Raw genomic sequence first — 13,394 nt, forward strand, 5'->3', positions numbered from 1 at the left:
TAGTCAATGCCAGGACCTGGGATCAGGTCTCCAGCAGCCTCTTCCACCTGAGATATTTCTCTCCTGTTTGCCATTCAACAGGTACGCAGAATTTGGAGACGGTCCCATGAGGACTACGGGACTCTCTCAGTTACTGTTCGTACACCTGATGTGCAGATTCATGTTTGCTCAAAGCACAGGATGAAGGTCTATGACAGTGGACATATCCTAGGCAAACAGCACTCCAGAACCACTGCACTTTTCAAATGCAGTGGTACTGATAGCAGAGGAAAGCAATTAACTCTTGTACACTTCTTTCCTTATTGAGAATGATGCGAGGTAGACAAGTTGCCACTATTTGCTTTCTTTCCATAAAGAAATACTGTATTCAGAAAGAAGTACATTTACATGACTTTCACCTTTACTTCTTGATGACACTGAAAGCTCTCTGCTTATATGTGACTGACAAGACTAGATCACTAATTTGCACAAGAACCACCTTCAGGTTCCCGCTGTAATTCATCCAGCTCCCCACAGAAGAGATGGGACATGGACATGCACTAAATATGGCAGCTACAGAACTCATTGCAGACAGCTGCATTTCTGACATTTTCAAGGGCACTGACTGTGTCTGAAGATAGCAGGATTTAGGAAAGCTGATGAGATCCTACACACATCCGTGCTCTTGATTCCTTCCACTCATGGCATGGACAACTGAGCCACTTGTGTGTTATTTGCGGAACTGCAACAGTTTACAACAAGGCTGTTTTAAAATAAACCATTAATTTTGGTTTCCACTCTATCAGTCATCCCCCAGGTTTGAAGTATTGTCTGTCATCCAAGCCCTCCTCATCCATCCCAGCCAGAGCACACACAGCTGAGATGCTTCTGAATCACCTGGAGAAGTGCCAGGTGACTGAATAGCCATTTAAAATAACCCACCAACAACTTCAGCCTGTTGGGTGGCTGTGCTGCCGGTCATCCCTCACAAGGCTATGTTTTCTCCTGAGTCACTCGTCCAAGTGCTGGCTCTGCAGTCCAAGCAGAGCCCCACTGTGGGTTGTTACTCAGTTCATTGCAGACTTTCTCCCTACTCATCATATGGCCTTGTGAGGGTCTAACTTCAGCAGCTGGAATATCTCTGGTTTGCTTGACCTAAACCTGAGGAAGCTCTGCTGTGGGACAGAGAGTCACCCTGTGGTGACAGGGCGAGGACACTGACACTTGGGTACGGCATCATCAGCGGGATGGGCAGACTCAGTGCAGAACAGGGTAAGCAGTGCTGACAGCAATGTGATCAGCAAACATAGCAAACTTCACCCCCACTGTTAATTATTAGGTTTCCAGGATGTGGGAAGTTAATGCCATTTACTGGAACAGCACGTTATGACCCTCTGTTTGTACACCATGGTGTAGATACTTTTACCTTTCTTCCTTCTGCATTTCCCGCCCAGTCTCCCTTCAGCACATCAGCCCCATCCCAGGCTAGACAATAAGGTAGAAGTTAAAATGTAGCACTTCCAGTGGGCAGAATAGCCCCAGCCAAACAAACTATGTCCAAAAATCCTTCAGGGGATTGATCTTTGTTCATTCCATTACAAAATGTTCTATAGCATCTCAAAGAAAATTTTGCTATATATAGCAAGTACTAAAATTGTGTATACATTAAAAAAGAGTTTTATAAAAGTATCTCAGAGTCAGTTCAAAGAAGATTCTGCCATTCTTTACAGGATCATACACCTGGACGCTCTGCTATACTCCAAAACATAGGCAGGGTAAATCTGATGCTTCTCAAAGATGACAAAGATGGAAGGATCCTCTGGATCATCCACACAGCTGTCATAGAGCCTATTTGCATTCCCAGGTCTGGATGGAGGGCGAAGGTATTCCGAGTTTCCCTGGACAAAGTCTCCAACAAGAACGTGAGCTACAAACATGCGCTGGTGACCAGTGCTGGATGGGCAGTATTGATGAGAATAACTGGCATCTCTGGCAAAGTAGCTTCCTAGGGAGCACAAAAAGGCACAAGTAAGAAAACACAGTAAGCAAAGCAGCAAACGGCTGCTATTGGCACTTTGACAACCAACAAGTCAGCAAGCACCTACCCCACAAAGCTCTAAACACAGCTTTGCCAGGTGTTCCCACATCGGCTGATTTTAAACCACCAGCAGATGCTGGACACTTTTCACCATCCACCTCGCAGCCCTACCTGACCAAAAGCTCTGCTTAACAGCAGGCACCTGAGGCAAGGAGGGGTGTTTCCAGCCCCATCAGAAGCACGGTTGTTGCTGACACCATCTGCAATGGATGCACAGAGGCAGATGGACAGGAGTGTGGTGTCGGCGCCAGTCAGTCCCCTCGCAATGACCCACAGTCCTGGCCAGCATTGGCAGCCTGCACTACTGGGGGGCCAGCAGAGATCCTGCCTCAGCACGCTTCACCCACTGTCCCTCAGGGAGCCTCTTCTGCCTTCCCGCCATGGCTGGGGCTGCCCTGAAGCTCTTGCCCTCGCACCTTTTCCATATAGTGTCCCATGAGCCCCGCAGACCCGCCAGTCGAAATTCTGCTCACAGATGGCAGCCAGGTGGGATGGGCTCGTGCCATGGAACAGGAGCCGCTCGTCCACCCATCTTGATTTCTTGACCTTCTTCATCTGCTCCTTCTGCCTAGGGGCAAAAATGAAAGATAAATTATTCTGGTTCAAATAAGGACAATTTCCAGACCCAACTCCTCCTACTTTTGATACGCAGAAGAACAGTGGCACAAACCACTCTTGGTGGGTTTACTGCATGCTTTGCACTGCGTTGGTACCACTGCACAGCTGGCTCTTTCCAGACAACAGAAAGATCTCAGCATCATTACAGACCATCTCACCCACAATTTCTTCCCATATTAGAGAATAAAAAGACAAACATCTCTTGACTGTGCATTGGTCAGTTCCCAGGTTATGTAAATCCTGAGTGCATAAACATAGTTTGTAAAACAAAGTTGTATGAAGTCACAAGTCATGAGATCATTTAATACAAATGATTTTATAATCTCTATCCATACCTCTATCACAAAAGTTCCCAACTTTTAAAATATCCAGTGTGGAAGGGACTAAGAAATAACAACAACAAATGTGAAAAAACACAGCTCAGTCATAGCCACAGCTAACGGGAAAAGAAGCTTCTTTTTGAGTAACATTAGTAAGAACCACACATACAACCTGTTAGGCGATGTGATTAAAGGCTCATCCCTATGCACACAAAGGAGCACAGAGGAACAGTGATGGGTGAGGACCCCGATAACCTTGTCAGAGAAATGAGCCCCTGCCCCAGCCCCTCTCTGGGTTGTCCCAGGGGAGCCATCAGCCCATGGGCCAGGGGGACACCCTGCACCATAAGCCAAGGGGAGAGGCTCTGCACGTCACCTTACAGACTGAGGGGGGGTCACTACCTTGGCGTGCAGGACTCATTATGAGGTGCAGGGAAAGAACATTTGGGGATTGCACAAGACTTCTTAAGGGATGTTATGGGGAAGGACCATAGAGGGGAAAGGGAGGTACCACGGTGTTTTGGGGAGGAACAAGCATGGGAAAATTGAGGGATGAGGGGATAAAAGGGGGCAGTCTCATGCAAACATGCCGCTGGTCAGTTCGCTTCTCTGGCCATGCCCTACAGCTGATCACCCCCATCTGTCCTGTCTCCTCCTTAAACTCCATTTCTAACTATTTCTCTGTGTCTGGGGAGACTCTCCATTCTGTGCGCACGTGTGTGTACGGAGGGCTACATACCAGCAACTGGAGTGGGACACCAAGGGTCACAGGGGCTGTGTGTCTGTGGCACCAGCAGCTGAGTGAGTGATGATACGTATGTCAGCGTGTGATCACTAGCAACTTTCAAGCACAGGCTAGCCGGTGAGCAGGATAAGGAGCCTGGCAGCCAGGCATCAAAGTGGCCATAAGTCTGGGCCAGATACTGGAGAGACCAGAGGGTCTGAGAGCTGGCTATTGGAGGGACCAGGAGGTACTGACCAACTACAGGAGAGACTGCAAGGTCTGGAGGTTGCCTGAGAGACCTATTTGCATGTGTGTGACACAGCTGAGGACACCAAGGGGCCAGGGGCCAGCAACTGGTTAGATTAAGTGTCTAAGGCCATGCTGTATACATATATATATATATATATATATTCCCCACTAACAGGCCTTTATCCTGATCAGCCAGAGAGGGCAACAGGATGAGGCTACTGGTGCTGTTTGCATTTGTGAGTGCTGTGCTTTCTGCCTGTGTTGAACTGTATGCCCGGCCATGTGTACATGTATATGTTTTGTACATACGCCTGCTAGAAATACATGCTCCGCCTTGCTACTGGGCAGACCTGGGGACATGGAGCTGAGACAATCTCACCTCTGTCAGGCCACCCGATCTGGCAAACACAACCTGTGGAGGAGAATATGCCAGGAACCATCAGTGCTTTGTTGCCATCAGAATAACAAAACAAAAGGGATACAAACCACTGAAAAACTTGCCAAAGTGCTGGGTTCTGGATCCTCTGCAGTCTGTGGATGCTGTAATCTTTCATTGTCCTCTCAAACAGCCTCTCAATTTTTCTATATTCACTGGAAGTGTAACTGAGCTCTACCAACTGAAATTTTTAAACATACAAAAAATAAACCATCAAAGGTTTTCCAGTACTAATTCATACCAGTCCTTCCAAAGGATTCATCAACCTCATCCCATTAGAGTAAAAGCCCTGCCATTATATTCACAAGTTTTTCCTGTCTTCACCAGTTAACCACCATCTCCCCTCCTTCACTCCTACTTCTCATGTTTCAAACACAGATACTGAGGGCTGGCTGCACAAGGAAACAAATGCTTCTCCATACTAGCTTCCTTCGGTGGACACACTTCTGCACCTAGACTACTTTTACTTCAGAGTAACCTAGATCAGAAATGCACAACAGCATTCAAGGTGGAGAACAGTGACTGTCTACTTCACTTTAATTTGACATCCTAGCTCCTCCTGCATTAGCTTCCCTACAGGAATCTAGTTTTACTACAGCAAATGCCATTTTGCCTCAAAGATACTGAGGAAAATACTTGGAACACCCTTTAATATGCAATTCACCCAGTCTATGAGAGGATCAGGTGCCTTGGGAAAACACAAAGGAGAGCTCAAACCATCAATGACCAAAAGGTCATCCTTATCGCTGTGTACTATACGCAGGGGGTCTCAGAAAGTCTCCCAGGAGACACAGGCCTATTCTGAATGTTGAATTATTCAGCCTTATTTCTTCTCAGAGCTCTATATTTTATAAGACAGGTTTAAAAGCTGGGCATATCTCAAAAGCCTTAGCCTTCGGAGCTGAGCATCATGTTTCATATAGTTTACTTCTCAGAAGAATTAGTACAGGATGCAGCTCACCCTGCATATTGGAGAGGTAAAAAGATGTACCTTGTACCCTATATCAGGCAGTGCAGATTGGTCCCATTCTGGAGGATAGGGAGAACACGTCAGAGTTGTGTATAATTGGCTGCAAAGAAGAAAAAGGAGCAAGTCAGTCCATGATACTTCTAACCAAGATGGCTCTACGTCAGGCTTCAGGCATGTCTGAGATTTTTACACTCCACATAACAGTTCGCCCTGTCTCCAGCTAGGTTGCCATAGATATTCTAGTGGCACTAAAGTGTTTCTTGCCAGGTGAAGACACTGGTAGGACAGCTTTGGTCAGGAAGTAACACAGGCTTGGAGTGAGATGGTTTATACAACTGATCCCAGATAACTTCCATTCTAGTTGCTTGAACCTCTAGGAAACTGGAAGGTGAGCCCTCTCCCTCCAACTCCCTCATCTTTAAATAGCTGGTCAGATCTGTGGTCTGCCTCTACCAGCCTCCCAGACCAGCCAGTCAGATGGACGTACAGGAAGCCTTGCATGGACAATTGTGCCTCCAGGTGCTGCTGTACCAGTAACCACGTGCTTAACAACTTCCAGGACAAGTCCTTAATAGCCCTCCTGGCATGAATGTTTTGCCCCAAATTATAGCAGCATTAGCATCCATACAGACGCATGGGTTTGTTTTTTCTTTAAATCAGCCAAACAGTTGGCTTCAAACATTCTGTCTGCTGGTGAGTTTCTGAAGCCCAAGAAGGCACTTTTTAAAATCAGTCAGTAGCACAACTAGCTTGTTATAGTAGGTATGTTCAATTCTGTCAAGCTGAACTTCCTTTAAAAAGCAATATGACAAGAGTATCCCAAATAAATGCATCCAGTTCATTTTATTTAGGGGAATTTGCTTCTGCATTTTATTTTATTCTCTGCTTTCTGAGAGATGGCATCTATCTGCTCCAGAGTTCTTGGGACAAGCAGTCCCTTTCTTCTACTCCTTGCATGGTTTAGCACTGTTAGGGCATAAATCAAGGACTAAAAACTCCCCTACGGTCAGCCCTATGTGACCTTGCTCTTGCAGAGGAAACAAATCTACTCTAGGGGTCTCCCATGGCTTCCAGAAACTGCTGCAAAACATCCCCCAAGCACATTTCACAGAGTTGTTGCAATAGCTTACAAATACTATCATAGCAAAACTTGACATTAAACCAGTCACCAAAAGGTGTCTAGAAATGAATTTAAGAAATCTGAAAAAGAATTCTAATGAGGTAGGAAAAACTTCTCAGTAAAAAGGCACTGTCATCTAGAGATGTTATTAAATAATTAACATACGGTACCTTCTCTCTTGTCTACTTCCAGAAGACAGAAAGCTTGGTAATCGGACAACTTTTCTTCGAGTTTCATAGAGCAAATTTCTTTGGACCATGTCTTGAAATAAAAACATGCTGACTCAATAATTAGGCAATTTATTGTCAGGGCCAGATTTCTACGTGTTAAAAAAAATAGAAGAAAAAAAAGGAAGGTAGCCCTGAATACTGAAAGGCAATGATCCTTCTACCACTTCCACCCCACCCCATGCTTCATAGTTTGAGGCAATTTCCACTTGTGCTATGTCTGCTTGGAGATCAGCAAGGTCCAACTGAAAACTCACAGGATGTTTCTTTTTTCTTTCCACTTTGGAGGAGATGAGGATAACTGCTAGCACAGGCAAAACCCCAATTACTTCTGCACAGGGCTGAGTTTACCTCCAGGAGCTGCTATTCACATCCAGGCTGTTGGCCAGAGAAAACTGTATCTGATGTCTGACTTACAGGACAGAAGTATTTTTGATATGACAGAAGTCATAAATCTATCTTTCTTGGCAGTACAGGACTGTCACTTGGGTGCAAAAAGGCAGTCCTTTCTTTTTGGCCCTGTAATAATATCACAGAGCACGTACTGTGTGACATGGCTAGTTATCTATTGTTTCCTGTTTTAAACATCACTCTCTTTATTCATACCAGCGAATATATCTAAACTTCGGAAAACTAAAATTAATTTTACGATGGTTAAATAAATTTTGAATAAATTAGAAACAGAAAAGCATTTCTCAATTTCCTCTTCCTTTTCTGTGGAAACAACCCTTATTTTTTACTTTGCTGTGCTATGTGTTTTCTCTCCCTATAACTAATCTGCAAGAATGTCTACCAGGCTCATTTCTTCACCATTTGACATTTCAGGGTTTTTTATTTTTTTCTTTCTCATTTCCCCTTTTTGCTTGTATAAGCCATGATGCATAAGCGAGATGCCATGAAGAGTTTACTCTCTGTTCTTGTTCTGAATACACAGCATTGCCAAAGATGCTTTTTTGACTATAGATGGACAAGTCTAGAAACTTGAGCAGGGTACGTCAAAATTGCAGAAAAATGCATGTAATTTTCATGTTCTGCTCAGACAACACTTACTGAAGGAAAAAGACATGTTCAAAGAAATCCAGACATGGGGTGACAATTGTGTGCATGAAGGATGCTACCTTAGAGTCAGCTACACTGTGTAATGGACTTTATATTAAGAGATACTTCACCTTCAAAGTTTATCTCATATTGCTGAGAACCAGCCCTGAACAACAGAGTGCCTTTCTGATTAGCTAAAAATGCCTTCTCCAGATCTGCAGATGTTACTGTGGCTGAGCAATGATCCGGATGCTATAAAAAGAACAAAGAAATTATACCTGTTAGAAACTGGTCTTTGGTTGAGGTGACACTGCAGGCCCACATCAGTGTTTCCCCCATAACCTCTTCCCTTTTTATTAGATGACTTTGTTAAATGAAGTTTCTGCAGGAGGTGCAACCATTCAATATAATGCCAAAAGCACCCAAGATACCAAACTATCTTTATTCAAAACTTTACCACCATCCCTCTCAGGACCCACAGTTTAGCTACCTTGCTACCTTCTGCTCAGTGCTCTCTGGGGATGCTATAACTCCTGTATGGCACCACTTCAGCCTTCTTAATGGGAGACACAACACAACACAGGAGCCTCCATGGGAGATGTAATACAGCTAGGCAGATAGCCGTATCAAGAAGAGAGAATAGGGGTGTGAAGGCCCCAGGTCAAGAACAGGATGCCATTTTGAACTAATCTCTAAGACTGCAATCATTTTGCTCTTTGGGGTCATAGGGGTATCCACCACAGAGAACAGCTGCTAGCAGCAACAGCAAGAACTGTTCAGTCCATGTGGTTAGCTTCAATTAAAAGACTTCAGTCACTTCTGGAAAATACAACAGTTTTCAAAGGTAGTCTTCTGAAAGCTTTCATTGAGTATCAGCACTGCTTTGAGGGACTATTAATAAGACAATTCCACTGGGGCATCAGAAGAGGACACCCATGATTTATGTAAAAGATACCAACTGTAGAACAATGTGCCCTAAATAATTCTCCAAAGATGGCTAAATGAGCCGTCATTTGGCATCAGCACAATGGCTCTTACCTGTTTGCCATACTCAATCCACTGCCCAAAATCATCAAGCCAATACCAGGCACACGCCATTATGAGAGTAGACAGGTGAGTCTAAGGATACCACCGGGACAGAAGAGCTGATCAGCTTCTGGCTTCTTCAAGCCTAATATTGAGAGAGAAATCCAGGCTCAGTACTGGTCTTTTCCAAAGTTGTCAGGCTGTTTGCTATCCCTGGTGAGATCAGAACTCAAATCACTTCCCAGAAAAGGAGTACCGTCTGGTTTGTGATCAGAGTTCAACTGTGACCAGTTCTGTAGTTTGGACCATGGCCACCATTTTTCCCTAAAATATATTTTTCGAAGAAAATACAACTGGCACAATGAACTCAGTTTGTTACACAAAGGCCAAAGGTGCCATCTACCTAACAGCAGTAAGACTTGGCTTTTATGCGATGCACGCTCAGCCACAGAAGTCAGGGTGCTTTCAGAGGGCACGGACAGCATCACCACTCTCTCACTGATCGAGAGAGCAAAGCAGCTGCTCACAGTTACTCAGCAAGCCTCTAGCAGAGTGGGGAACAAATCACTTACCAGCCAAGGCCAAGCCCTGCACTCTGTCCCTGAGACACATCACCTCCAGAGACAAGAAGCAGAAACAGGCACCAATGACTCACATTCAGAGGATTTTGCTTTGCTCATTGTGGCTGTGCTTCTCCCTCCCTTCATTGTCCCAGTTTCAGACCCCCAACCAGCATTTCTCTCTGCATCTCACCACGTTGCTACTCCTGCAATTTCACCTTATTGTGGGGCACAAACAGCTGAGACGAGACCTGCCCTCCTGCCTGTAGCGCGAGTTTGCAAGGGTCTGTGGCTGAGCCATTCAGAGCTGCCCGAAAAATCCAAATGCATTATTCAAATGGCAGCTGGAAATGATCATTCATTTATCCGGCTTTGACACCCCACGGTGCTTTGGTAGGTCTCATCCATATTCAGCAGGCTAATCAGGGGTAGTAGGTAAGCATAATAGGAGGTGTTCCCGTTTAGAGGCTGTTACGGTACAAAGGTTCACACACACAAAGGCCTGGCAGCCGCCTGGGTTTCAGCAATCAGTAACGAAGGACCGGGTTTCCTTCGCAGCCCTTTAGCTAGCTCCTTCTCTTTCTTCCAGGCTGCCGTTGCTCTTTGTACACAGTAACACCAGTCAGGCCCATTCCTAGAAAAATGCTCCCAATTTGCTTTCTTTCAAATCCCATTGCAGGAGTTTCGTGAGATCCTAGAGTCTCAGCAGTTGTTTTTGTTGAATTCTGCCACCCTTTCCCCCCCTCCATACACAGCAGTACCCTGCTGCCGTGGCAGAAGCATGTGAAGCTTTGCGAGACTGGGTGTGGGTTTGGGGGTTGGGGGTGGTCAGAAAAGAAAGTGGGGGCACGTTGGAGAAAGTCACGTGAAGTTTCCAGGCAGCTTTTCTCCCCGGTTTTCCTCCATCCCTGTTCCCTCTCTCCCCACTCCACAGATCCACGCTAAAACTCTGCCAAGAAACAATGCTCCCTGTCTGCCCTGATCCCATTTGCTTTCCAAAACCATGAAGTAAGTGCTGCTTTCACTTTCACTTGCTAGCGTTTCGGCTTTCCTCAGGGTTTTTTCCACTCACCAACTACCTCCAACCGAAAGGAAAAAGAGGTGAAGCAGCAGAGTGCTGCTGAAGTTGTATTTTCTTGGAAAAATACAAACTCTTAATAAAGAGACTTAATAAAGCAGCAGAAATATTTCACTGGTGGGACACGCAGTGTCCTTCACCTCTTACTAAAGATTCACTATCTGGTCTTGTGGAACTGAAAGCTCTCCTGTAAATTTGTCCTTCATTTCTCCATAGAGACACGTAAAAAGCCACGCTTTCCCTTACACGCTCTCTATTTCACATGGAGGAACAAAGTAAGAATTAATGAAAGAAATGCCGCTTACGGTATTGCTAACCGCAAGCAGGTGTCCTTCCAGCAGACCTTAAATCAAAGTCCGCAAACCACAAACTCCTGCTTCCTATTTCCCCCCTCACTGCCCTCCCCTCCCAGCTTAACTTCCCGTCAGAGCCCGGCACCCGCCACCTCCCTGGGCTTGTCTACTCACAGAGCCCCGGCGTAGGGCTGCCCAGCCACCATCTTCGGGAGCTTGGGGTAGCAGTCACGTGTGTGCGAGTCAGAGGAGCCCTCTTAACCCTAGCTCCAACGTGGAAAGCCCACGCCCCGCCCCCCGTGTACGTTATGGCCTTCGGAAATGAAATATAACCAGCCTGTCAGAGCTTCACCTGAACTCCTAACTACAAGTCTGTGTGTTGTTCTCTCTTGCAAAGTGTCTCTCTGTGAGGCGTCCTGGATGCCTTTCCACTAGCCACTACCGCTTAGGAAACAAAGCTAAGCAACATTTCCTTCTGGTTCTTGACATAGACGCACAGGCACGTGCCAGATGTGAGCAGAAAGGACAGGCAGGCTGACAGCTTAGGCAGATGCATCAGTAAAATCAACATTCCTATGAACCAGCATAGTTTGTCCCCATCACTTGATTTCTTCTACCGGTGCACCAACAGTTATCTTGCTCCGGTTCCTCCCGTCTTTCAAGTGGGCAGGAAAATCCCAGGCCTTTTCCTTTTGAGATTCCTGCCAGGAGCATCTTCTACTAAACTTCATTCCTTTGAAGCCAAAATCTGTTATTTCCTAACAAAGTGAACCTTTAACCTCAGCGCAGAAAGTGGATGCATACTTCACATGTGTTCTTTATGTTGGTTATTGCATTTTTGAGGGGGTTTTGCAGTCTGCAGCACGGCATAGAGCGACCCAAACCAGCTGAAAGCCATCTAACTGCAGAGCTCTGCAGGGCAGGGAAAGCTAGCCCAGACAAAGCTCTGTGCTATCGAGGGTATTTTTATTCCTTTACCTTGAAATCTGAGCCTCCTCTCCATTTTTTTCAACTGAAATCGAAGAGAGGTGAGGAGCTTTGCCAGTCTGATCTCTAGCCTGTGAGTTCAAGAGGCTGGCAGGCTCCTGGCAGAGCTCTGAAGCGTAAGCTTAGTGATATGTCAAGCAGTATTAACCACATAAACCTGTTAAGATGCACAGACCTGTTCAGATGTTTTTTTCCTTCATATTATGTGCAGTTGAACTGTCCAGAGCAGTTTTATTTCCTGATGATCTAGTCAGACCAGCTCAGTAGTGCTCTGTCTGAGTTTCTGGAAGGACTACCATTCTGAGCACGTTTTGTAGACACGGTATAAAAAACCCACACAAGTGTGATTATGAAGCTGAACTTTCTATTTCTTCCCCATCTGGCCTCTTTTGACTGACTTTTGACCTCCCCTGTAATAGCTGGCTCTCATCTCCACAGTCACACAACTTTTATGCATCTCTGACTGATGAGATTTATAGAATCAGATCCTGCAGGTTTATTTTTGCATATGTGAACTCTAGTAAAAAACTCTCCTGATCTGAAGCCAAGAGCATCAGGAGATATAAGATAACAGTTCTAGGAAAAAACGCTCTGGCTTGGAGGAAAATGTTTGCATAGCTTTGCTGGGAGCAACATACCATCCTCCCTACAAACAAACAAGTTGCCACCAACTGGAGGCTGAATTCGCTGTAAACCGATACCTTCTGAGCGTATTTTTTATCACTTTCAACTGCATCAAGAACTGTGGCGGTGGCTTCTGCTGAACCTCTGATTTCTACTGTCAGCATAACAGAGGTACTATAGCTGTCCGCATTTCCAGCGTCTGAAAAGCCTTTGAACAAATATTCTGTATCCCGCAAGATCATTTTACTGCACAGTCAGCAGAAGCACCGGAGCATGGTTTCCCTGCATTTATCAAATGATTCATCATGTATAAACAAACTGTGATCCAGGAAGCAAGATTACTGACTTTTCCTCACAAATTTCAGCCCCCTTTCATTTTTCTCCTCAGAGGAAACAAATGAACAAAAAAGCAATGTTTCACCCTCTCCATGGGGGTTTCTGCAGACACACAGCAGTGCTGTTGTAACTTAGGACCTCTCCAAGGTTTAACATGTGAGTGCTGAGGCAAAGCGTGCTCCTGTAGCACAGGACCAAGCTGACTGTCTCATGCCTCTACTTCAAGATGTGGAGAAAAACAAAACCTAGTGTCTAACGGGGTCGCCTCAGGCTGCATTTAAACTATGGGGCTCTCTTGCTCAGCATCATTTTCTGCACTTTGGTTGCCCACCCACCCGGACCGGAGACCTGGCCGAGGAGTGCTCAGGAATGTGTGCAAAGCCCAGCACAAGGGGTGCCGGTTCACGCGCTCCCTGCCTGTCACGAACAGCGCCCATGGCCAGCGGGGTGACTTGTATTTTTTTCTTTTAATGCTTCACCGACCAAACAGCCAGGCGGTTATCAGGTTTCAGATACTTATTAAGTACACCAGTATCCTTAAGCAAGAGAGTTTAAACAATATAGCAAGTTCTGTATTTAACAGGGTAAAAATAACACACTACACTACATACCGAGCAAGCAGGGGTAATACGACCTGTTCCATGTCGGGCGGGGGGTCTCAAGTGTGCAGGACGCAATAAGGGGGGGGTCCCAGACCAGCTGAGAGGGAGC

At 45.6% G+C, this 13,394-nt stretch overlaps 2 protein-coding genes across 3 annotated transcripts in view; both read right to left on the reverse strand.

The window, feature by feature from the left end:
- The window catches only part of LOC112995040 (protein mono-ADP-ribosyltransferase PARP12-like), a 31,871-nt gene extending 30,325 nt beyond the window's left edge, over positions 1-1,546 (reverse strand). For both annotated transcript variants that reach the window (XM_064514089.1, XM_064514083.1), the window contains exon 1: positions 1,406-1,546. The gene's annotated coding sequence lies outside the window, so the exon portion shown is untranslated. The remainder of the gene's footprint in view (positions 1-1,405) is intronic.
- On the reverse strand, positions 325-11,035 carry LOC112995039 (protein mono-ADP-ribosyltransferase PARP12-like). The gene is made up of 8 exons (XM_026119756.2): positions 10,911-11,035; positions 8,818-8,950; positions 7,911-8,031; positions 6,685-6,775; positions 5,416-5,494; positions 4,475-4,605; positions 2,494-2,645; positions 325-1,984 (listed from the first exon to the last, which is right to left on the reverse strand). Exons 2-8 carry the CDS (start codon positions 8,875-8,877, stop codon positions 1,704-1,706), a joined length of 915 nt encoding a protein of 304 aa, XP_025975541.1. The 5' UTR covers positions 8,878-8,950; positions 10,911-11,035; the 3' UTR covers positions 325-1,703.
- Positions 11,036-13,394: the final 2,359 nt, after the last annotated feature.

This window comes from Dromaius novaehollandiae, chromosome 1 (genome assembly GCF_036370855.1).
Source record: "Dromaius novaehollandiae isolate bDroNov1 chromosome 1, bDroNov1.hap1, whole genome shotgun sequence".
Lineage (NCBI taxonomy): Eukaryota > Metazoa > Chordata > Aves > Casuariiformes > Dromaiidae > Dromaius > Dromaius novaehollandiae.